This window comes from Lycorma delicatula, chromosome 6, assembly GCF_047948215.1.
Source record: "Lycorma delicatula isolate Av1 chromosome 6, ASM4794821v1, whole genome shotgun sequence".
Taxonomy (NCBI): domain Eukaryota; kingdom Metazoa; phylum Arthropoda; class Insecta; order Hemiptera; family Fulgoridae; genus Lycorma; species Lycorma delicatula.
The window spans coordinates 164,523,064-164,541,144 of NC_134460.1; the positions used below are offsets into that span (position 1 = coordinate 164,523,064).

Here is an 18,081-nt window from a genome sequence, read left to right on the forward strand (position 1 = left end):
TTACATATATTAGTCTATTCATTTGCATATTGAATAAATTAATTTAGTTTCCATTTTTACCATGTCCTGTAATGGTATTCAGGCAGTGTCACATAATATGTATTACATATTTACATACTTTGTTATGTTTAATAGTTTTTATTTATTACATTAAAATTCTTGGTTTTTTATGTTGTTATTATTAGTTATAAAATCATAATTATGAATATAAAAATACTTCATAGTTTCATAATTTAAAATAATTTATGATTTCATGAAGCAGGAAGTGCTAAGATAAGAAAACTAACAGCTGATAAAAAAATCCTTTTTGGCATGCCGGAAGGCAGAGATTTCACCAGTGTTAAGTAGGGGATAAAAAATATTCCCATCTTAAAGTTAAGAAAAACTTAAATTTACTCAATACAACAATAATGGTTGCACGTGAAAAAAGTTTTACATGTTTAGCATATGACAAGCCCCATCTTCTTACAATTTCAGCAACATTTTGGTCATCCATTGTCGTAAGGGTTAACTAACAACCACTTTAAAATGATTCTATACTAGACCTATTAAAAGGGAGGTATGATTTTTTTTTTGTCTTTGAAACCCCATTTTTTCCACCACCTGGGCCAGTGGTTGGTGATATCAAAAAACTTCACTTAGATAAGTATTAGGTCCTTATCCAAAGAATAGTAGGAACTTTATACGAATTTGATATTTTATTTAATAAGAAAGTTATATTTTGTTTTTTCGAAAAAGCCCCTTATTTCCACCCCTACTGTCTGATTTTGGGTGTTAACGAACCCGACCAAGATTTTTGGACAAGTTATTTTTAAGGAACAATTTTAAAGTGATTGGCTCAAAATTACAGCAGTTATCATGTTCACAAGAAACTGAAATATATGTATGTAACTTTTGAACTGATGATGGTTTTGGGGTCTGGGGGATGTGAAACGCGAAGATATATCAAAATTTTCCAATTTCCAGAAGTTGAATCATGGTACCATTACAACAGGTAGCTTTCTTATGAAATCTACCTAAGAATAATAGGCATCCAAAAATACAACAAAAAAACTGCTGCTCTTTGTGGCATCGAGATAAGAAAAGTAGTTCTTCAATCAACATCACAGTCATGTTTGTTTGCCACACAAAAGTCATCTAAATAGTATTAAAAAGGTGTCAGTAGATCGGGTGGTTTTGATAAACTTGTTGCAAAAAGAAAATTTAATGAGTCTCATGCAAAGAAGGAATTTAAGAAATTGACTACCTTAAAAATCAGGTTAAGAACTTCAAACTGCTACTGATTTTAAAGTTAGTGAAACAATTTTAGTGTTTATTGTGAAAGGAATGAGTTTTAAATAGTAAAAAACTGAATATAATAGGAAAGTTTTAGTTCAGAAAATCAATGTTTAGAGAAACAGAAGCTAATATTTATAAACTAATTATGTTAAAGCTTTATTAAAGATTTATACATTTTAACTTCACATTTGACAATGAAGTCCTGATTCAATATGAATACACCAAAGCACTTAGGTATTGATGAAAAAAAAAATTAAGGTGAATATTTAATAATAAACCATGCCAGAAGAGAAATGGTATTCATTTAAAACTCAATGTTAATTTGGATTAACGGTGATGATCACAATAAATATGTGAAAAATATTATGAAATAGGTATTCAAAAAATTAATTCCCAATCTTTCATCAAAAATCAGTGGTAGTTTTTGATAAACTCACTAGTTCATTTATTAGAACTCACTAGTTCAAATAAAGTTCTGAATGATAACACCAAGAAATGTGGTATGACTAATTGGCTAGAAAACAAACATAATTTATTTATTACCTCAATAACAAAACCACAGTATGAATTAATTAAATTACATAAAACTACACAAATATGGTATCATTTTGATGAATTTTTATAAAACATCTATAAAGAGTTCTTACAATTTTACCTAAAAACCAATTTTCCTTAAAACCATCCACATTTGAATCGAGTTGAGTAGTACGGTCAACTGTAAATAGAGCTTTTTGTTTAGTTCTTAATAAAAAAAACTGTAGTTACATTTAATTTATAAAAAAAAAAATGATTTTATTTTTTTAAATAATCAAAAACTTTTTTCAGTTTTTAAATCTATTACCTCTGGTAATTAAAATTAAACTTTTTAAAATTATTAATTAAGGAAGGCTTAACACCAAGAAATGTATTATTACATTTCAATGTATTAGTAAAATTGGTATTATTATTCTAGATGAGCAACTTAAAACCAAGCTGCTGCAAACTAAACACAATTGTGAGATACAGCATTTTATGAATGAAATGAAAATGTAAATTAAATTAAATTAAATTCTGTATTCATGAGGCTGTTCATAAAATAACTGAACATTTTTTATTATGCGCCAACAGAGATGTTAAGTGACATGAAGTTGGCAGCATTGTATTCTGCATAACCTCCTCTGTAACCACATGTTCTTGTATTGTACATATCTCATTTATTTTTCTTGTTATTGTCATTTGAGTACAACATATTTAAGTGTTAGTAGTGATTTTTGTAATGTGTGATTTTTGGAAGCAATAATACAATGGAAAATTTTGCATGAAATGGGAAACACTTTCACAGAAACGTTTCAACTTTTACAACAAGCTTATGGAGATGATGCTCTGGGTCGTACGAAATGAGTTACGAATGGTTTTCACGACTTAAAAATGGTCAACAGACAATTGAAGATGATGCTCGACCAGGAAGGCTTTTGACTTCAATTGATGGCACCCATGTTCAGAAAATCAATGATCTGGTGCGTGTAAATCGCCAGCTGACTGAACATCAACGTCAGAGAACTTGCAGAAGAGGTTAGCGTCTCGATTGGATCATGACATAACATTTTGACTGAAAAATTGAACATGCATCAAGTTGCAGCAAAGTTTGTTCCTCGTTTGATGACCGACAAGTAGAAAGAACATCGAGTGTACGTTTTTCAGCAACTTCTTGAAGAAGCCAGTGATGATGAAACATTTACGCAAAGGATCATAACGGGAGATGAAAGCTATAAACCCAGCTTTGACACAGAGACAAAAGTTCAATCATCAAAATGGATTGGTCAGCCAGTGATCTCCATGTCTCAAGAAAGCACATCAATCTCGATCCAATGTTAAAGTGATGCTCTCTGTTTTTTTCGATTTTAATAGAACTGTGCATTTTGAATTCTTGCCTCAAGGTGAAACAGTGAACCGTGCATACTAACAAGGCATTTTACAACGGTTATATGAAAAAACCTGCAAAAAGAGACCAGAGTTGTGGCAAGACAACTCATGGTTCCTTCACCACGACAATGTGCGCCCGCACACTCAGCTTTGTCAATTCATCAGTTTTGTGGCAAAAATTGGAAGTCTGTCCTTCCTCAGCCTCACTACTTGCCAAACCAGGTTTCTTGCAATTTTTTCTTATTTCTGAAATTAACATCAGCCAGTTCGATGTTAATTAACATCAGCCAATTTGACGTTAAAGCAAATGTGTCACAGTCCTTAAAGGCACTTTCAAATCAGGTTATGGGAAAAGTGTGTGAATAGAGAAGGGGAGTACTTTGAAGAGGACAAGGACCAATAATAATCTGTAAAATTAATAATAAAGATCAAAAAAATAAGAGTTTGGTTATTTTCTGAACAGACCTTGTACATTAAATTTTTTGTTGAATGCTCACCTTTAGATAATCAAGAATCTGGGAATCCGATTCATAAACCATTTTTTTGCGATAACTTAAATTACTTTTTCGTACCGGTTGAAATTCTTCTTTGAATATAGGTTATGGGGTCTGGAGACCTAATGGAAGGTGACCTATTTAGTTTTGCATTTGAAAGTAACTATTTTTGTAACCCATTTTTAACCAAATCATATACGCTACTCTTTGCTGGGACATTGACATTCAGAAACCTTTCCACAAATATTTGATGCGCTTTTTGAAAGGATCAAGAATGCATATAACCATTCACTATAACAATTCTGCATTTGACTGAATAAGACATTTTACAATAACACAATTGCAACAACAGTTATCAAAGTATACAAACAATAAAGAACCGAAGTGTGAACAGTTTACAACTGACAACAATAAAACAAGAGTTGTAACAAACACAACCTACGGTGATGATAGTAATAGTAATGTTAAAGGTGACCTCATATAACTGCAGTTCGGCTCAGTTTGGTTTTAAGTTGCTCACCCATATTACTAGGTAGGACTGTTATTCTTCTGTTAGTTGTGCATAGTTAATGCTTTTAGATCGATTAGTAAAGGACCTTAGGCAGGTTTCATCACATGTTTGCTATATTCATCTGGTATACACAATGTAATTTCATTAAATACAGACTGCCATTTAAATTATTTACTATCTACATTGCATTATGTTTCACAATGAACCGACTTACATTATCATGTTTTCTGTTCATACGGAGGTCTTTTACATTACCCAAATCAATCTGCTATTTTTCATAAATTTCTTTCATCATTTTATATTTTTTACCCTCCTTCCATTTATCCCATAATAATCACTTTTATATCCTCATTTCAGTTCTTCTTCTACAGATCTCATAATCGACAATTCTCTTAACAAACTACTTATTATTATCTTTTTAATCTTTTTTGACAGCTTTATCCTTGCAGCCACTCTTTCAAAAACTATATTGTTTCTGATTTCATCTGTTTTTCTTAATTCTATCCTATCCTGGGAGGATAGAATTAAGAAATACCTCTCAACCCATTCGTTTCAATTTTTCTTACTTTAGGATTATTTTTCTTACTGATTATGAGGATGATGAGTATGAATGAGGATGATATGTATGAAGTATATAGTCTTGTACATTCTCAGTTCGACTATTCCTGAGATGTGTGGTTAATTGAAACCCAACCACCAAAGAACACCGGTATCCACGATCTAGTATTCAAATCCGTGTAAAAATAACTGGCTTTACTAGGACTTGACCGCTGGAACTCTCGACTTCCAAATCAGCTGATTTGGGAAGACGCATTCACCACTAGACCAACCCGGTGGGTTAAGTATTCCATGACCTGCAGAGCAAAACAATCACCATATCTCTCATCAGACAGTTTATATAATTTTAATCAATTTTACTGCAGTATTACACTTTTTCTTTAAGCCATTGTAAACCTTATTATTATTTCTTTTTAACAATTTCAATTTATTTTGACTTCTAAAATGTTTATACTTCACCTAACTGATAATAGCTTCTTTGGTCTACAAACTTTTATTTTGATGACTTTCGGTTCTAATTAATTTTGTTATGTTTAATTTCATCTTCATGGCAAATTTTTTTTCTCCAACTTATTATTATTATTACTTAAAAATCTAATCATAAAATATATGTTGAAAACTAATAAATTAATATTTTAAATTATAGATAATATTAAGTTACAACAGATGTCACATCAATTTGATAAATATTCACTAAAAAAAATAAAATAACAATAATAACAGCATATTATATATATATATATATATATATATATATATATATATATATAAATTTAAAACGTTTTAATAAACTTCTACCAATATACCAATATAAAAAAAAATAAATAAATAAAATATTAACTTTTCCTGGCAATCTAAAGAACACGCAGATCTTACTGGAACTGCAGTGTTTTAGAATTTATTCCCCATCCACATAGAAAAGTAGAAAATAATTTTATTTATATAATCTAACATACGAAAAGAAACTTATTCGACCATGTTGTAGATTTATTACATACACCACTAAAAGTCTGCAAAATTTTAAAATCAAAGGACTATATTATAGGTTATTTGAACAAAATATTTCTGCTTTTTAATAAGCTTTCTTCCAACCTTGTGTTAAAGATTAAAATCTATCTTCAATTTGATAACGCTGCTATTAGAAAAGATAATAACAATAAAAGAATAATAATAGATTTCAAATCAATAGATTGAAGCAATAAAAAGTAAGAAAACCTTATATAACTAATTTATTGTTGTAAGGTGTTTTACTCCGGTACAGTTCTACAAAGTATAGTAAACTGACCTCACCCTAGTAGCACGTTATTTAGAAGAGAAATATTTTTAAAAAATTCAAGTTAATAAGCTGATACAATGTAAATAAGAACATTTCATAACATGGAAAGTTTAAAGCAGGAATTTAAAAATTATTTTAAACAAAAATTGTTCAGTTATAATTTCCAAAGACACATCTAATTGTATTATGTGTTGAAAAGCTACAAAACACACACACACACACACACAACACACACACACACACACACACATAAAGTCAATTTAAATGAAGTCTCAAGGCCTTTCACACAATACCATCTCCCAATATTTTCATATCCTTTCACTCAATCTTTTTTTTTAAGTTTAACAATTTTAATTATATAAATATTCAATTAACCAAATTAAATTTCTCAATTGTAAGTTATTTCCAAAATATAATGTACAACAGATGGTAATTCAGTATTTATATCTATACATATCAATTTTTATAATACACATATTAATACTTTTGAGCTTATAACATCAAGAAATAAAATAAAAACTGCAAGATATCATTTTTATAATGATTGCAATACTTTCTTAACTAAAAAATAACAATAAAATAAAAACTAAATATAGAAAAAGAAAACAGACAGAAGAACAAAAAGGAAAAATAATAAATAACAAAACAACCAAAGTATCTGCAATCACTGTTAGATAGAAGTAAAAAGAAATGCCAAGAATTATAAGAAACAGAAGGAAACTCAAGAACAAGAAGAAAGAACTAAAAGAAAAAAAATTTACCTTACCTAACAGATGCCTTGTTATTTGTCAGGAACCAATCTACTAATTCGCTACCAGAAAAGCAAGTCTGATGATTATGTTTTTGTGTAATTGTAATTAGACCACTAACAGGATTTGATAATTCTTCATGAAGTAACCTCAATGACCTTGAACTCTGTAATATTCTGCAACGTTCTTCTACTCCTAACGAATTACCAGAATATACCCTGTATCACAAGACACAATTCAATAAGTTTCTTATTGTTTCCTTACTTTTTTCTTTTATACCAAAAACATAGCATAGTTATGTTTCATTACTGTGCCAAAAAAAATGTTTCAGCAAAATACATGAAATGTTAGTCAATTCATTCAATAAATATCAGTTAAAAAAAAAAAAAAAACTTAATTTTAACCTTCAACACAATGATGATTTTTGCTATTATAATATTTAATTTTACGCATAATTCAAAATTAATCTATTTTTCATATGATTAATTTATGATTGTTTTAAGAATCTGAAAAGACAAGCATAAATACTAACAGAAAATTATATTACATAAGTATGCAGAGCAAAGATATATATAATACAGTAATAAATTGATGAGCAATGAGCATAGTGTAATGTTGTAGCTGTGACCTTAAATAACAATGGAGGCATAAGTCATTCCATTTTTAATAACAGTATAATTTCTTTAAGTTAAAAGGTTACATGAATAACTTTAAAACAACATGGTGTTATTGAATTTTTTAGAAATTAAAATATAATGAAAGTGTGTTAGTATCCGAGAAAATACAATCAAAATTCCTTTAGAAGGGAAAATAAAGAGATCAAGGATGATGATAGAAAAATGGAAAGAGGTTGTAGAACAGAAACAGAGATAGTAGTAGTAGATGGAGAGAGAAGTTTTTCAAGTACAACTCTCTCTCTTTTTCCTGTTTAGCCTCCGGTAACTACCATTTAGATAATTCTTCAGAGGATGAGTGAGGATGATATGTATGAGTGTAAATGATGTGTAGTCTTGTACATTCTCAGTTCGACCATTCCTAAGATGTGTGGTTAGTTGAAACCCAACCACCAAAGAACACCGGTATCCACGATCTAGTATTCAAATCCGTGTGAAAATAACTGGCTTTACTAGGACTTGAACGCTGTAACTCTCGACTTTCCAAATCAGCTGATTTGGGAAGACGCGTTAACCACTGACCAACCCGATAGGTTTTTCAAGTACACCTAATGGCTGAAAACTGCACATAAGGATGAAAACAAATTATGAACACTGTTTGCATTATATGCATAGTGAAAACAATATTCATAGAAATTCGGCAATCATTAAGGTCACTAAAAATTCATTTGGGTATTAAATTTTGTCAAGTTGACTCTTGAAGAGAAAACCATATTATGGACCTACATTGTTCAGTGAAGAAAATCATCAAAAAGACATTTATGAAAGGTTTTATTGTTTACTGGAAATCAAAAACGTTTATCTGACAAAATTTCTGTAACCTATGGGTGTTTTATAATGAAACACTAAAAAACAGCAGGATGTATTCAAACAGGAATCCCCAAATTTTGGGGCAATTCTGGTAAAGAAGCAATTCTTTACCAGATTTCTTCCCACAGGTAAATAGCTACAAACACTTTGTCAATATTTCACAGTAAATATCTGTGATTATTATCATACCCAGCTTCATAAATTCTGCCAATAAAATTCCTTTATGGTTTCAAAACATAGTAGCCAGGTGTTTGGCTACTGTATTGCATCCACTGTTTGCATTACTCTTTTGTCTCAGTACTGATGAACTGAATCCGCATTTTATCCCTAGTAACATTACTGTTAAGAAATTTACTTCCTTTATTCAGGTACTTCTAAAGAAAAGTCAATGCCACTCTCATTTTGTGAGCATCTGTAAGATGTTTTGGTACACATTGTGTACAGTTCTTATGAGAAACTCAATCTGTCTGTAACAATTCTGTAAAGAATGAATGATCCCATTCATAAATCTGTTGAAACTTTAGCCCTCTTAATTATTGCAGTGCTAAATGAATATCAAGGCCATAACCACCTTTTTTTAATTTTAAGAATATCGGTCATTTGGATTCATTTTTATTTAACTTACAGAAATCTGTCACAATTTTATGAGGGAGAGTTATTAAAATTTAGGAAATTTATTTGAAAATTAAAAAAAACTTATGGGGGTACATTTATCAAGTACATTACTTAAACTTTTTGAAAATTTAATCGTCACAACAGATTGTTGCACTTTCCTGCTTGTCATGTTAAATTGTGCACCATTCTCCAAATTTCAGGACCAGTTTCTCACATTATTATAAACATGACACAATCATGAAATGATCTCAACAATTGTGAGTCCTTTTGTTTGTAAAAAAAGAAAAAAAATTACTATGAGTTTGAAAATGACTAGTTGTTTCCTGATTCATCAACGTTTTTGTTAAGAGCACTGAATTAATTGGTCCAAAGATGGTAACTGGGCATAACATAATAAGTTTGTAAATTGTTAGTAGCTATTACACATATACCATATTTCAATGGTAAACTACTTATTTCAACACCCAATCAAAAGTTAAATTTGAAATTGCCCTCACATTTCTATATGGAAATTTATATTTTTAGGAAAATTTGAGGAAAATAATAACAGTATTTATTAGTGTTATTAATATTAAGTCCCAATACAAAATCATTAATTTAACCTAAGTTAAATATTTAGTTTTTTATTAAATGACGGTTTATGTGTGAAAATTATATGATTTTTTATGTCAGAATGTTCTAAAAATCTGGCTTTGTATTATCTGTTTCAACAAATATATAAAGAGGGGTAAAAATCTCATCAATATTGTAGTTGAATAAAAGAACCTAACAATAAAATAACGCAAAAAGGATTGAAATTAGATAAAAAATAACTTTTTTTTTTTTTTTTTTTTTAATCGAGATATTAATTGTTTATATTCACTGCCAGTAAATGAAAAAAAACATGCAAACGTAATATCAACGGAATCAGAAACCAGACAGTTTAATGTGAGTGAATTATGAAAACATTTTATAAATAAAGCTTAGATCAGTTGTTTTTACAAATCGCTGAAAATAATTCCATATTTGAAAAACTATAATATATCTAATTATGATTGTTTTCAGAATACATCAAATAAGTTAATTTTACATACCTAGCCTGAGCAAATCGTTCTTCTTGATATCCAACAGATGATTTCCTTTTGCTAGTTTCAATATGATCAACGTTAATTGGACACAAATTGGAAGCTTGATTTGGAATAATATTTGATGGTAGATTTGAATTAGGAGTACCAAATTTTATAAGTAAATCCTCTTGTAAAGCTCTTAGATCTGCTGATAAATCAGCATACATATCTGCTGATTGCAAATATGATAGGACAACTTTACCGCAATAAGTGCAAGCTCTGAGATCTCCTATAAAACACAGAATAAATATTATAATTAATTACATTAAATGTAAGTTAATTTTTAAAAAACAAAGTATCCCTTTTTGTTTCAAATGTATAAAAATCCGTTTTTGTAATTTTTTTCTTTTTAATAATTATATATTTTTTTCAGATTTGCAATTTCAGATTTAAGTACAATTTGCTTATAGTACAATTTATATGTCTTCAAAAGAAACAGATGTTTCAACAACAACTTATTCACTTCACATAAGTCTATTAACATCATGCCATTTTTTCAAAATTGAAACAGATAATTGTCTGGAAAGTGTAAATTTCAGAGGGAACAAGTTTGCTTCATAATCACAGAAAAGTGAATTGGTACACTGACATCATCAAACGCAGTTAATTTTTTTTTATTACCTCACTTAGAAGATCCAGCAAAGATGCATAATATTGCCCAGTTATCATTTTACTAGAAACTCAGTGAAGGTTATATATAACATAAGCATCCCAAAAGACAATGACCATCATCGTCCCTGCAGATGAAATAGTTTTTGTGTTCTTTGAATTGAATATCCCGACTGCAACTCACACTGTTTTGGTTTCAAATTGGTAGTGTTATATGTACCAAAAAAACTTTTTACCAAGCAAAAAATAATAAAACAGTAAACAAACTCTTCTCAAATAGTTAAAACGGGCTCAAACCATGCTTCAGAGTGCTTATTCATTCACAATTTTCATCAATTGTGAGAAAACACAACAAAAATCTAGTTGGTCTTGAGTTTTAACATATGTAAATATTCATGTAAAATATGATTCATTTGAGATGCCTATTCTACTGCCTTAGCGATAACAAACGCTTTCAATTTTTTATCCTCCACCACCATACCCTGATATTTATCAATATTCTTTGCAGCTGTAATCTTAACAGATTATCAGGAATACTCAGCCAGGTTTGTGCTAATATGAATGTTCTGAAAATAACAAAATCACTTATGCATTGTTAAAAATCAACGAAACTGGCTCGCCATAACATCTATCCAGCTCGACTTTAATTCTGCATGGTTTTGCAATTGGAACTTGGAGTGCATTGACTTTAACAATGTACTAAGAGCATCCTTCTTGACTCTGCACAGACTTACCAAATAGACTTACATAGTTTTTTTTGCCCCAAAAAAAAAGTAGGAGTCATTCTAGTTTTTTAAATGTCAGTTCTAGGACACTGTCATATCTTATGATTATATTTAGTTTTACATTAATTTTTCTTTAAAACTGTTTTTGAGCACTATTTTACAATTTATGAGTATCTTCAAATGTAGAAAATTATATGTATTAATCTCATGTATTCAAACAGCACAGAATACCTGCTTCCTTTATGCTGATTGTGTTTCAACTATGGTATAAAAATAATATGTATGAGGTGCAGTTCAAAAGTAAGGGTCGATCAGTAACAAAATGTAACAGTTGAGAAAATGAAAAATTTATTAATGGTTTCAAATGCTCACATTTATTAATGGTTTCAAATGCTCACATTTACTTTTTACTTCCTTGTACAAAGTAAAGGAAGTATTGCGATGTGAAAAATTTCAGTTTCCAGATTTCAACTGAAGTGTCCATTTTGACCATTCCTGAATCCATTTTAACTAGTTTTGACATGACATCTGTACGTACATATGTATGTATATGTATGTGTATGTACATATATATGTATCTTGCATAACTCAAAAATGATTAGCCAAAGTATGTTGAAATTTTGGATTTAGGACTGTTGTAACATCTAGTTGTGCACCTCCCCTTTTGATTGCAATCGACTGAACCAAAACTTTCCAAAAAAAGCCCAAAATCCAAACAATCTGGATTTTGGACTTTTTCCTAATTGCAGTAATAAGTCCTCATTGAGAGCTTTTCAACAATATATCATAAGTAGTACTTATTTTCATCGGTTCCAGAGTTGTAGCCAGATAAAATTTTAATTAATGAAATATTTAAAAACTTTTTTTTTTTAATTTAAATATATTGATTTATTAATAATTATTAACCTCTCATTGTAAACATATATTATGATGAATAATAATTCAATAACAAAAAAAAAAATCAGAAGTTTTTAATGAAATAAAATTTTATGTACGTTTCATTTTAAATAAATATGTAAATGTAATTTAATAGGCGTACAAGTAAGTAATGTATTATCCGTATCAGATTTTTTCTTCATAATCACAAATTTGTTCCAAACACTTGTGATACAGTTTTCTTCAAACCCGTTACATAAAATTCTGACACCTGGGATTGTAGCCACTTTTACATTGAGATTTAAAACTCTTCACTTTCCTTGAAGTGCTGGCCAGTTTTTGATGTGTAGGAAGAGATAGTAGTTACTGGACATGAGATCAGAACTGTAGGGGATGATCAAAAAACTCTTATCTTAATTTTATTTTTTCTGTTGTACATGCAGCTGTTGTACGTGCATGAACATGTGTTATCGTGAAGAACAATTCCTCATCTTAGCATTCTCCTTCATCAATTTTGAATGACATGATACAGTTTAGAAAGTGTTTCAAAATGGACTTGTGATGAGACAGATGTTCCAGGTTCCATGAAATCAATTAAAAGCACATCCTTTTAGCCAAGAATGCAGTTCCCATGATGTTCCTTTGAAATTGGACTTGTGTTTTAATTTTTTTGGTTTAGGTTAACCGAAATGACACCACTCCATGGATTGTTGTTTTATCTCAATATTGAATATGAAATCCACATTTTGTCACCAGTGATGATATGAGAAAAAAATTTGTCTTCCTTTGATTAAAGCGATCAAGAAAATCACTTTTCCTTCACTCATTGTGGTAGGTCCATATATTTCACACAACTGATGGTGAATTTCAGCAGCATTATGTCCTCTTGTGTTTAGAAATCTATTCGCTGATAAACTTCTCAATTGGCAGAATTTGTTATTACCTTACTCTTTTTAACCCACTATCTCGCAAAGGAAAACAACAATGAACTGGTGGTAACGTGGCAATTATTTGCGCAACAAACCACTTAAAGCTACTGCGCAGTGCAAACCGATCAGTGTTGCCAATCGCTATTTACAACCCTTACTTTTGAACCATCAAAGTTTAACAGAAAAAGGAATAGTGTACTGAAAGAAAGAGGAAAAAGGTGTGGGAAAATTCCCAAATAGAATACTAAAAGAAAAACAACATTTGCTAAAACTGAAGGGACGAACAAATGACAAAAAAAATATTGAAAAACATCAAAGAAGAAATAATAATGCTTAGTAAGGAATCTTAATATAATTAACAAAGCTTTGATGATTATGATAATAATTATTAATAAAAACAATAACGACTGAATTAAAAAAAAAAGCTAAGTCAATAATTACCAGTACAGCCCATAATTTTTCCAGGTATTTCTTGGTTACAACAACGAGAACAAAAAATCTGACCACAAACACGACAATGATGCCGTCTTCTGAATGTAGTGAATTTTTCCCCACAATCAAAACATTCTTTACTGACATTATCTGGCATCCAATATTGTTTCATATCAGTATCTTTGTAGGATTGTAGTCCCTGTAAAAAGCAAAAAAAAAAAAAATATATATATATATATATTTTCAAATGTCAAGAATATAACTGAATTAATTAGTTACCAACATTTTTTAAATATCTATCCAATATTCAGGTTAAATAAATTTTACACAATTGAACAGAAGCCCAATATATGATTTGGATATGCACATTACAGTTGCTAGTACACATTAATTCCCAAGAAAATTTCTTTCAACATTGGGAAGCTGCTGATACCATAAAAGACAAGATTTGTGGAAATCTTGCAAATGAAAATTCTTTTCACAACAAATTTTCTTCTTATTTTATGCGCAAGTAGACCATAATCTCTCAGTGAAACATGCAACTCCCCTGATCTACCAAGCACTTTACTCTCCACATACTCCCTCTAATTCATTGTTATTCAAACTGAAAATCCCATTTAAAGGGTTACACATAAACCCTTTTAAGAGCTGAAAGTCATTAAGAAAAACATGACGATGGCTAAGTACCATTGTAAAGTAGTATTTTCCAAAATATCTTGAAGAGAAAAATAATTGGATAACAGTTTTGAATCGTAAAAATCATACTTTGAAGGAGTTAAAAGTTAAAATTAAAATGAAAGATATTTTTATTTATTTGTTTGCTCTCCAATAAGAAGCCTCCCACCCAATTACACAACCCTACAATTTTTTTTATGATAAAGAAATTAAATTTTGTAGATTTTGGAATTTCCTGCCTTGACTGGGATTTGAATCACAACTTTCTAAATGAAGGACAGAAATGGTACTACTGATCCATGGAGGTACAGACAATGTGGCACTCCACCAACTCAATTGTTTTTTTTTAAAAAAAAAAAACAATTTTATGAATTATTCTACAGGTTGACAAACGTAAAACCGGCTTCACAATGTTATTAATGACTGCTTCAAACTAAGTGACATGTCTTGATTATTGTAACCAGCTTCTCAATATAATATCACAACAATGAATTATATCTGATATTGTATTTTATGAAAGATAATCATGGTTCCATTTTCTAGCCACGTCACTACATAAAACACCAGGTATCACTTCTCATATAACCCTCACCAACTTTTTGAGAAAATCAGGATATGGTGTGGTGTGTCTGCTAGTTGTGTTGCAGGATCTATATTTTTATTTTTTTTTTTTTTTAACTTAATACAGACGTATACCTCACAATTTTCAATAGACTCTACTATTAATTCGTTTAGTAAGATGGAGCAGCATGTCACAAGTCTCCTGCTTCACTGGCTCATGTTCATGTAGCTTTGTAGAAAAACTGTCAGCAAAAGTTTGTGGTTTCCATTTTCTCTTCAGATTTATCTACTTAATTTTTATCTGCGAGCTTCTCAAAGGATAATGTAAGTGAAAAAAATTCCCACACTTCAGGAAAACTGAAGATGAATATTCAATGTGTTATTGAAGCCAAGCTGCTGTCTACAATATTTTGCGTAAAGTTTCTCTCAAGGTGATTAATCAAATAAAAAAATATTTCAATGAGCACAACACTTTCTTCAAACATTTTTTATAAAAATAAATGTGTAAACTTTCATTAATAAAAGTAAATATTTAAATTTAGTTAAAAAATTATTATACGATTGGCTGTAGGGATAGCCTTTTGCAGAAGACACTTTTAAATTGCTCACTATGAAGAAATGATGATTTACAATAATTTGCATAAAACTTAAATCAACTTACAGTATTTTTAAGAGCGATCAAGTTACTGATCCTACTAAGTACACTAGGAAGACTATGACGATCTTTTTCAATGGTGATCGCATATTGTTCTGGACTTCCATTAGCATTTCCCATTTCATTACCTTGTTCCTAAACAAAACAACAAATGAAATTAATTATTTTACTGATTTTATGGAATCAAAATAACTTTAATAAACTGGATCTAATAATAAAAAGTTTAATGGTAAACAGTTAACAACAAAAGCAATCAGAAATCCACATCAGCTCTTTGCTAATCTGAACCTTAACTTATTCAATTTTCTAATCTTACAAACAAACTCACAATCAAGTACAGTCTACACGTATTTTCAGCACATAAATTAATCAAATATAATAAAGCTATAAAATGATGTTTCATACCATTCACTTCGGATTAAAAGTACTTGAAAACTGTACATCGGTTCAAAAAATTATTCACAGGCTGGATTGAAACCACATAACTTTAGATACAAAAAAAAATCATTGTGTTATGCTTCTCAGTAAATGTAACATTGCTAATTGTGATATTAGAATTTCCATGAATGATAATGAAAGTATTTTCTGTTTCATGGAGTGAAATTTTTATATTAGATGATAAGTTCTCGTGGGACGATCAGACTCAATTTAGTTTGCAAAAAAATCAAATTATACTGTTTGTTTTGAAGCATCATAATAAAATTCTAAACTTTCATAATTATTAAATGTTTATTACGCTTACATATATTCAGATCTGAATTATAATATAATCTCTTTCAGCTTCTTCAAAAATCAAAATTTATTTTCAAGATATAAAAATGGGTTGTCAGATCAGTTTGGTGCCCAAAAGTATGAATTACGTACACCGATTTTTAAAAATGTTAAAATGTTGACTTATCCATGTTTATATTTCTGAATGTGCAATCTTTGTTAAAGACAGTAGTTATTCTTAAAAAAATAACAATAATAACTCTATCAAACCAAACAACAAAATGTTTTTATAAAACACAATACTTTGCCTTATAAGAAACAATTTTACTGAGCTCCCATTGACATTTTTATTAAGTTACTGGACCATTAAAAAAAATCTTCCCATTTTTTTCTTTTTTTATAATTAACTGCATATTCTGTGATGCTGTTCTGATCAATAATTTACCACAATTTCCCTTCATTCATCAAATACCACAGCTTTTCTTTTACCCGTGGAGTAGCATATCTATCCATTCCTGATATGATCAATATAATGAATTATTATGCACCAACCAAAATAACAGATTTATTTATTTATTTTCAGGCGTTGTTATCAATTACAAATTTAAAGGCAAGTTTAACTTGTAAAATCTTTGCAATAAATCATCATTCCTGATTTATTTACCGGACCTGCTTCACATACATATGTACAAAATATTACTGTGCATTATTTATAAAATTCTTAAACAGTGATCTGTTCTCAAGCAAAAGGTTTGCACACGGTACTTTGTTACGACAGTAAAACATGTCTTTTATAGTTGTACACAAAATAAATGATGTTAAGAATGCGTTAGAAGCATGGCAGCAGTTATGCAGCAGAAAATGTAGTGTTTTACTGACCGAATAATCTATGAAAGAAACTGAAGAGAAATTAAAAAAATGTTCTATTTCTGTTAAAAGAGAAGTGCAATTTTTGTGGGGGAGAAAAGCAAATTTGAAGCAAATTTTTGTGAGGGAAGAAAAGTACTGAAACTAAAAAGAAAGATAAAAATAAATGGAGATAAGGAACATAAAAGGAGAAAAAAGTGACATCAACTAAGTTTCAAAAGATTGAAAAATACGGATGAAGTTCTCACATTTGAGATCCTAGCAGACAGAATTAAAACCATGGGACATTACTTTTAAACATCTAATGCTGTCAAAAGATAAAATTCCTATAATAAAATTATTGCGCAACTGTTTAAACAAATCTGTTTTTAAAAATTCCTTAGAAGAAACAGAAGATGAATCATTATTCAACAGTTCACAATAAGATAAGATACAAATCATTAGAGGATAAAACAGCGATAGAAGAGTCAATGGAAGTTGTAAATAGGTAAAAAAAAATGTTACTTAAAATGATTAAAGATCTAAAACGAAATAGCGTATTAGCAGAAACTCAAACTACTGTCACTGTAGACAGGGTAAGCAATACAAAAGTGTTGTATAGTATCTATATTTAAATGATGATTGCATATATTGAATATATATAATTAACAGGATGGGTTTACACGACAAGATCCAAACTGATTTATCTCGGTTGAACGTTTTTAAGGCGACAAGAAATATTTTTTCACCGTGTAAATAATTTAGAAGAAATAATGCATTTTGTTGTCAGATATCCAATATTGGTGAAATTCAGAGTTAAGTATTTTAAGAAAATGGTAAAGGAAGTTGATAATTGTTACGTTATTTGGGCAGTAATGAATGGATCAGGTCAGTTACTGTAAATCTGCCGGGCAACATCAATTTCAATCACCAAATTTAATTATTAAAACAATAATGTGAAATTTGTGTCGGTTATTATTACTTTTTTACTGTATTTCTTTCATTTTAATAATATAATTTGTCTGTAAAATTTTTAAATTAATATTCTTTATTTCTTATAAAAGAAGAAAAAAGGAAAGAAGAGGAGAA

General features: G+C 29.5%; 1 protein-coding gene across 5 annotated transcripts in view; it reads right to left on the reverse strand.

Moving 5' to 3' along the window:
- fab1 (1-phosphatidylinositol 3-phosphate 5-kinase fab1) overlaps positions 1 to 18,081 on the reverse strand; it is a 143,638-nt gene that overhangs the window by 111,016 nt on the left and 14,541 nt on the right. For 4 of the 5 annotated variants that reach the window (XM_075369033.1, XM_075369031.1, XM_075369030.1 and 1 more), the window contains exons 3-6: positions 15,442 to 15,570; positions 13,554 to 13,743; positions 9,941 to 10,202; positions 6,786 to 6,986 (exon numbers count right to left, since the gene is read on the reverse strand). In XM_075369033.1, coding sequence (XP_075225148.1) covers positions 6,786 to 6,986; positions 9,941 to 10,202; positions 13,554 to 13,743; positions 15,442 to 15,570 — 782 coding nt within the window. The remainder of the gene's footprint in view (positions 1 to 6,785; positions 6,987 to 9,940; positions 10,203 to 13,553; positions 13,744 to 15,441; positions 15,571 to 18,081) is intronic. The other variant, XM_075369034.1, reaches the window with a different exon arrangement.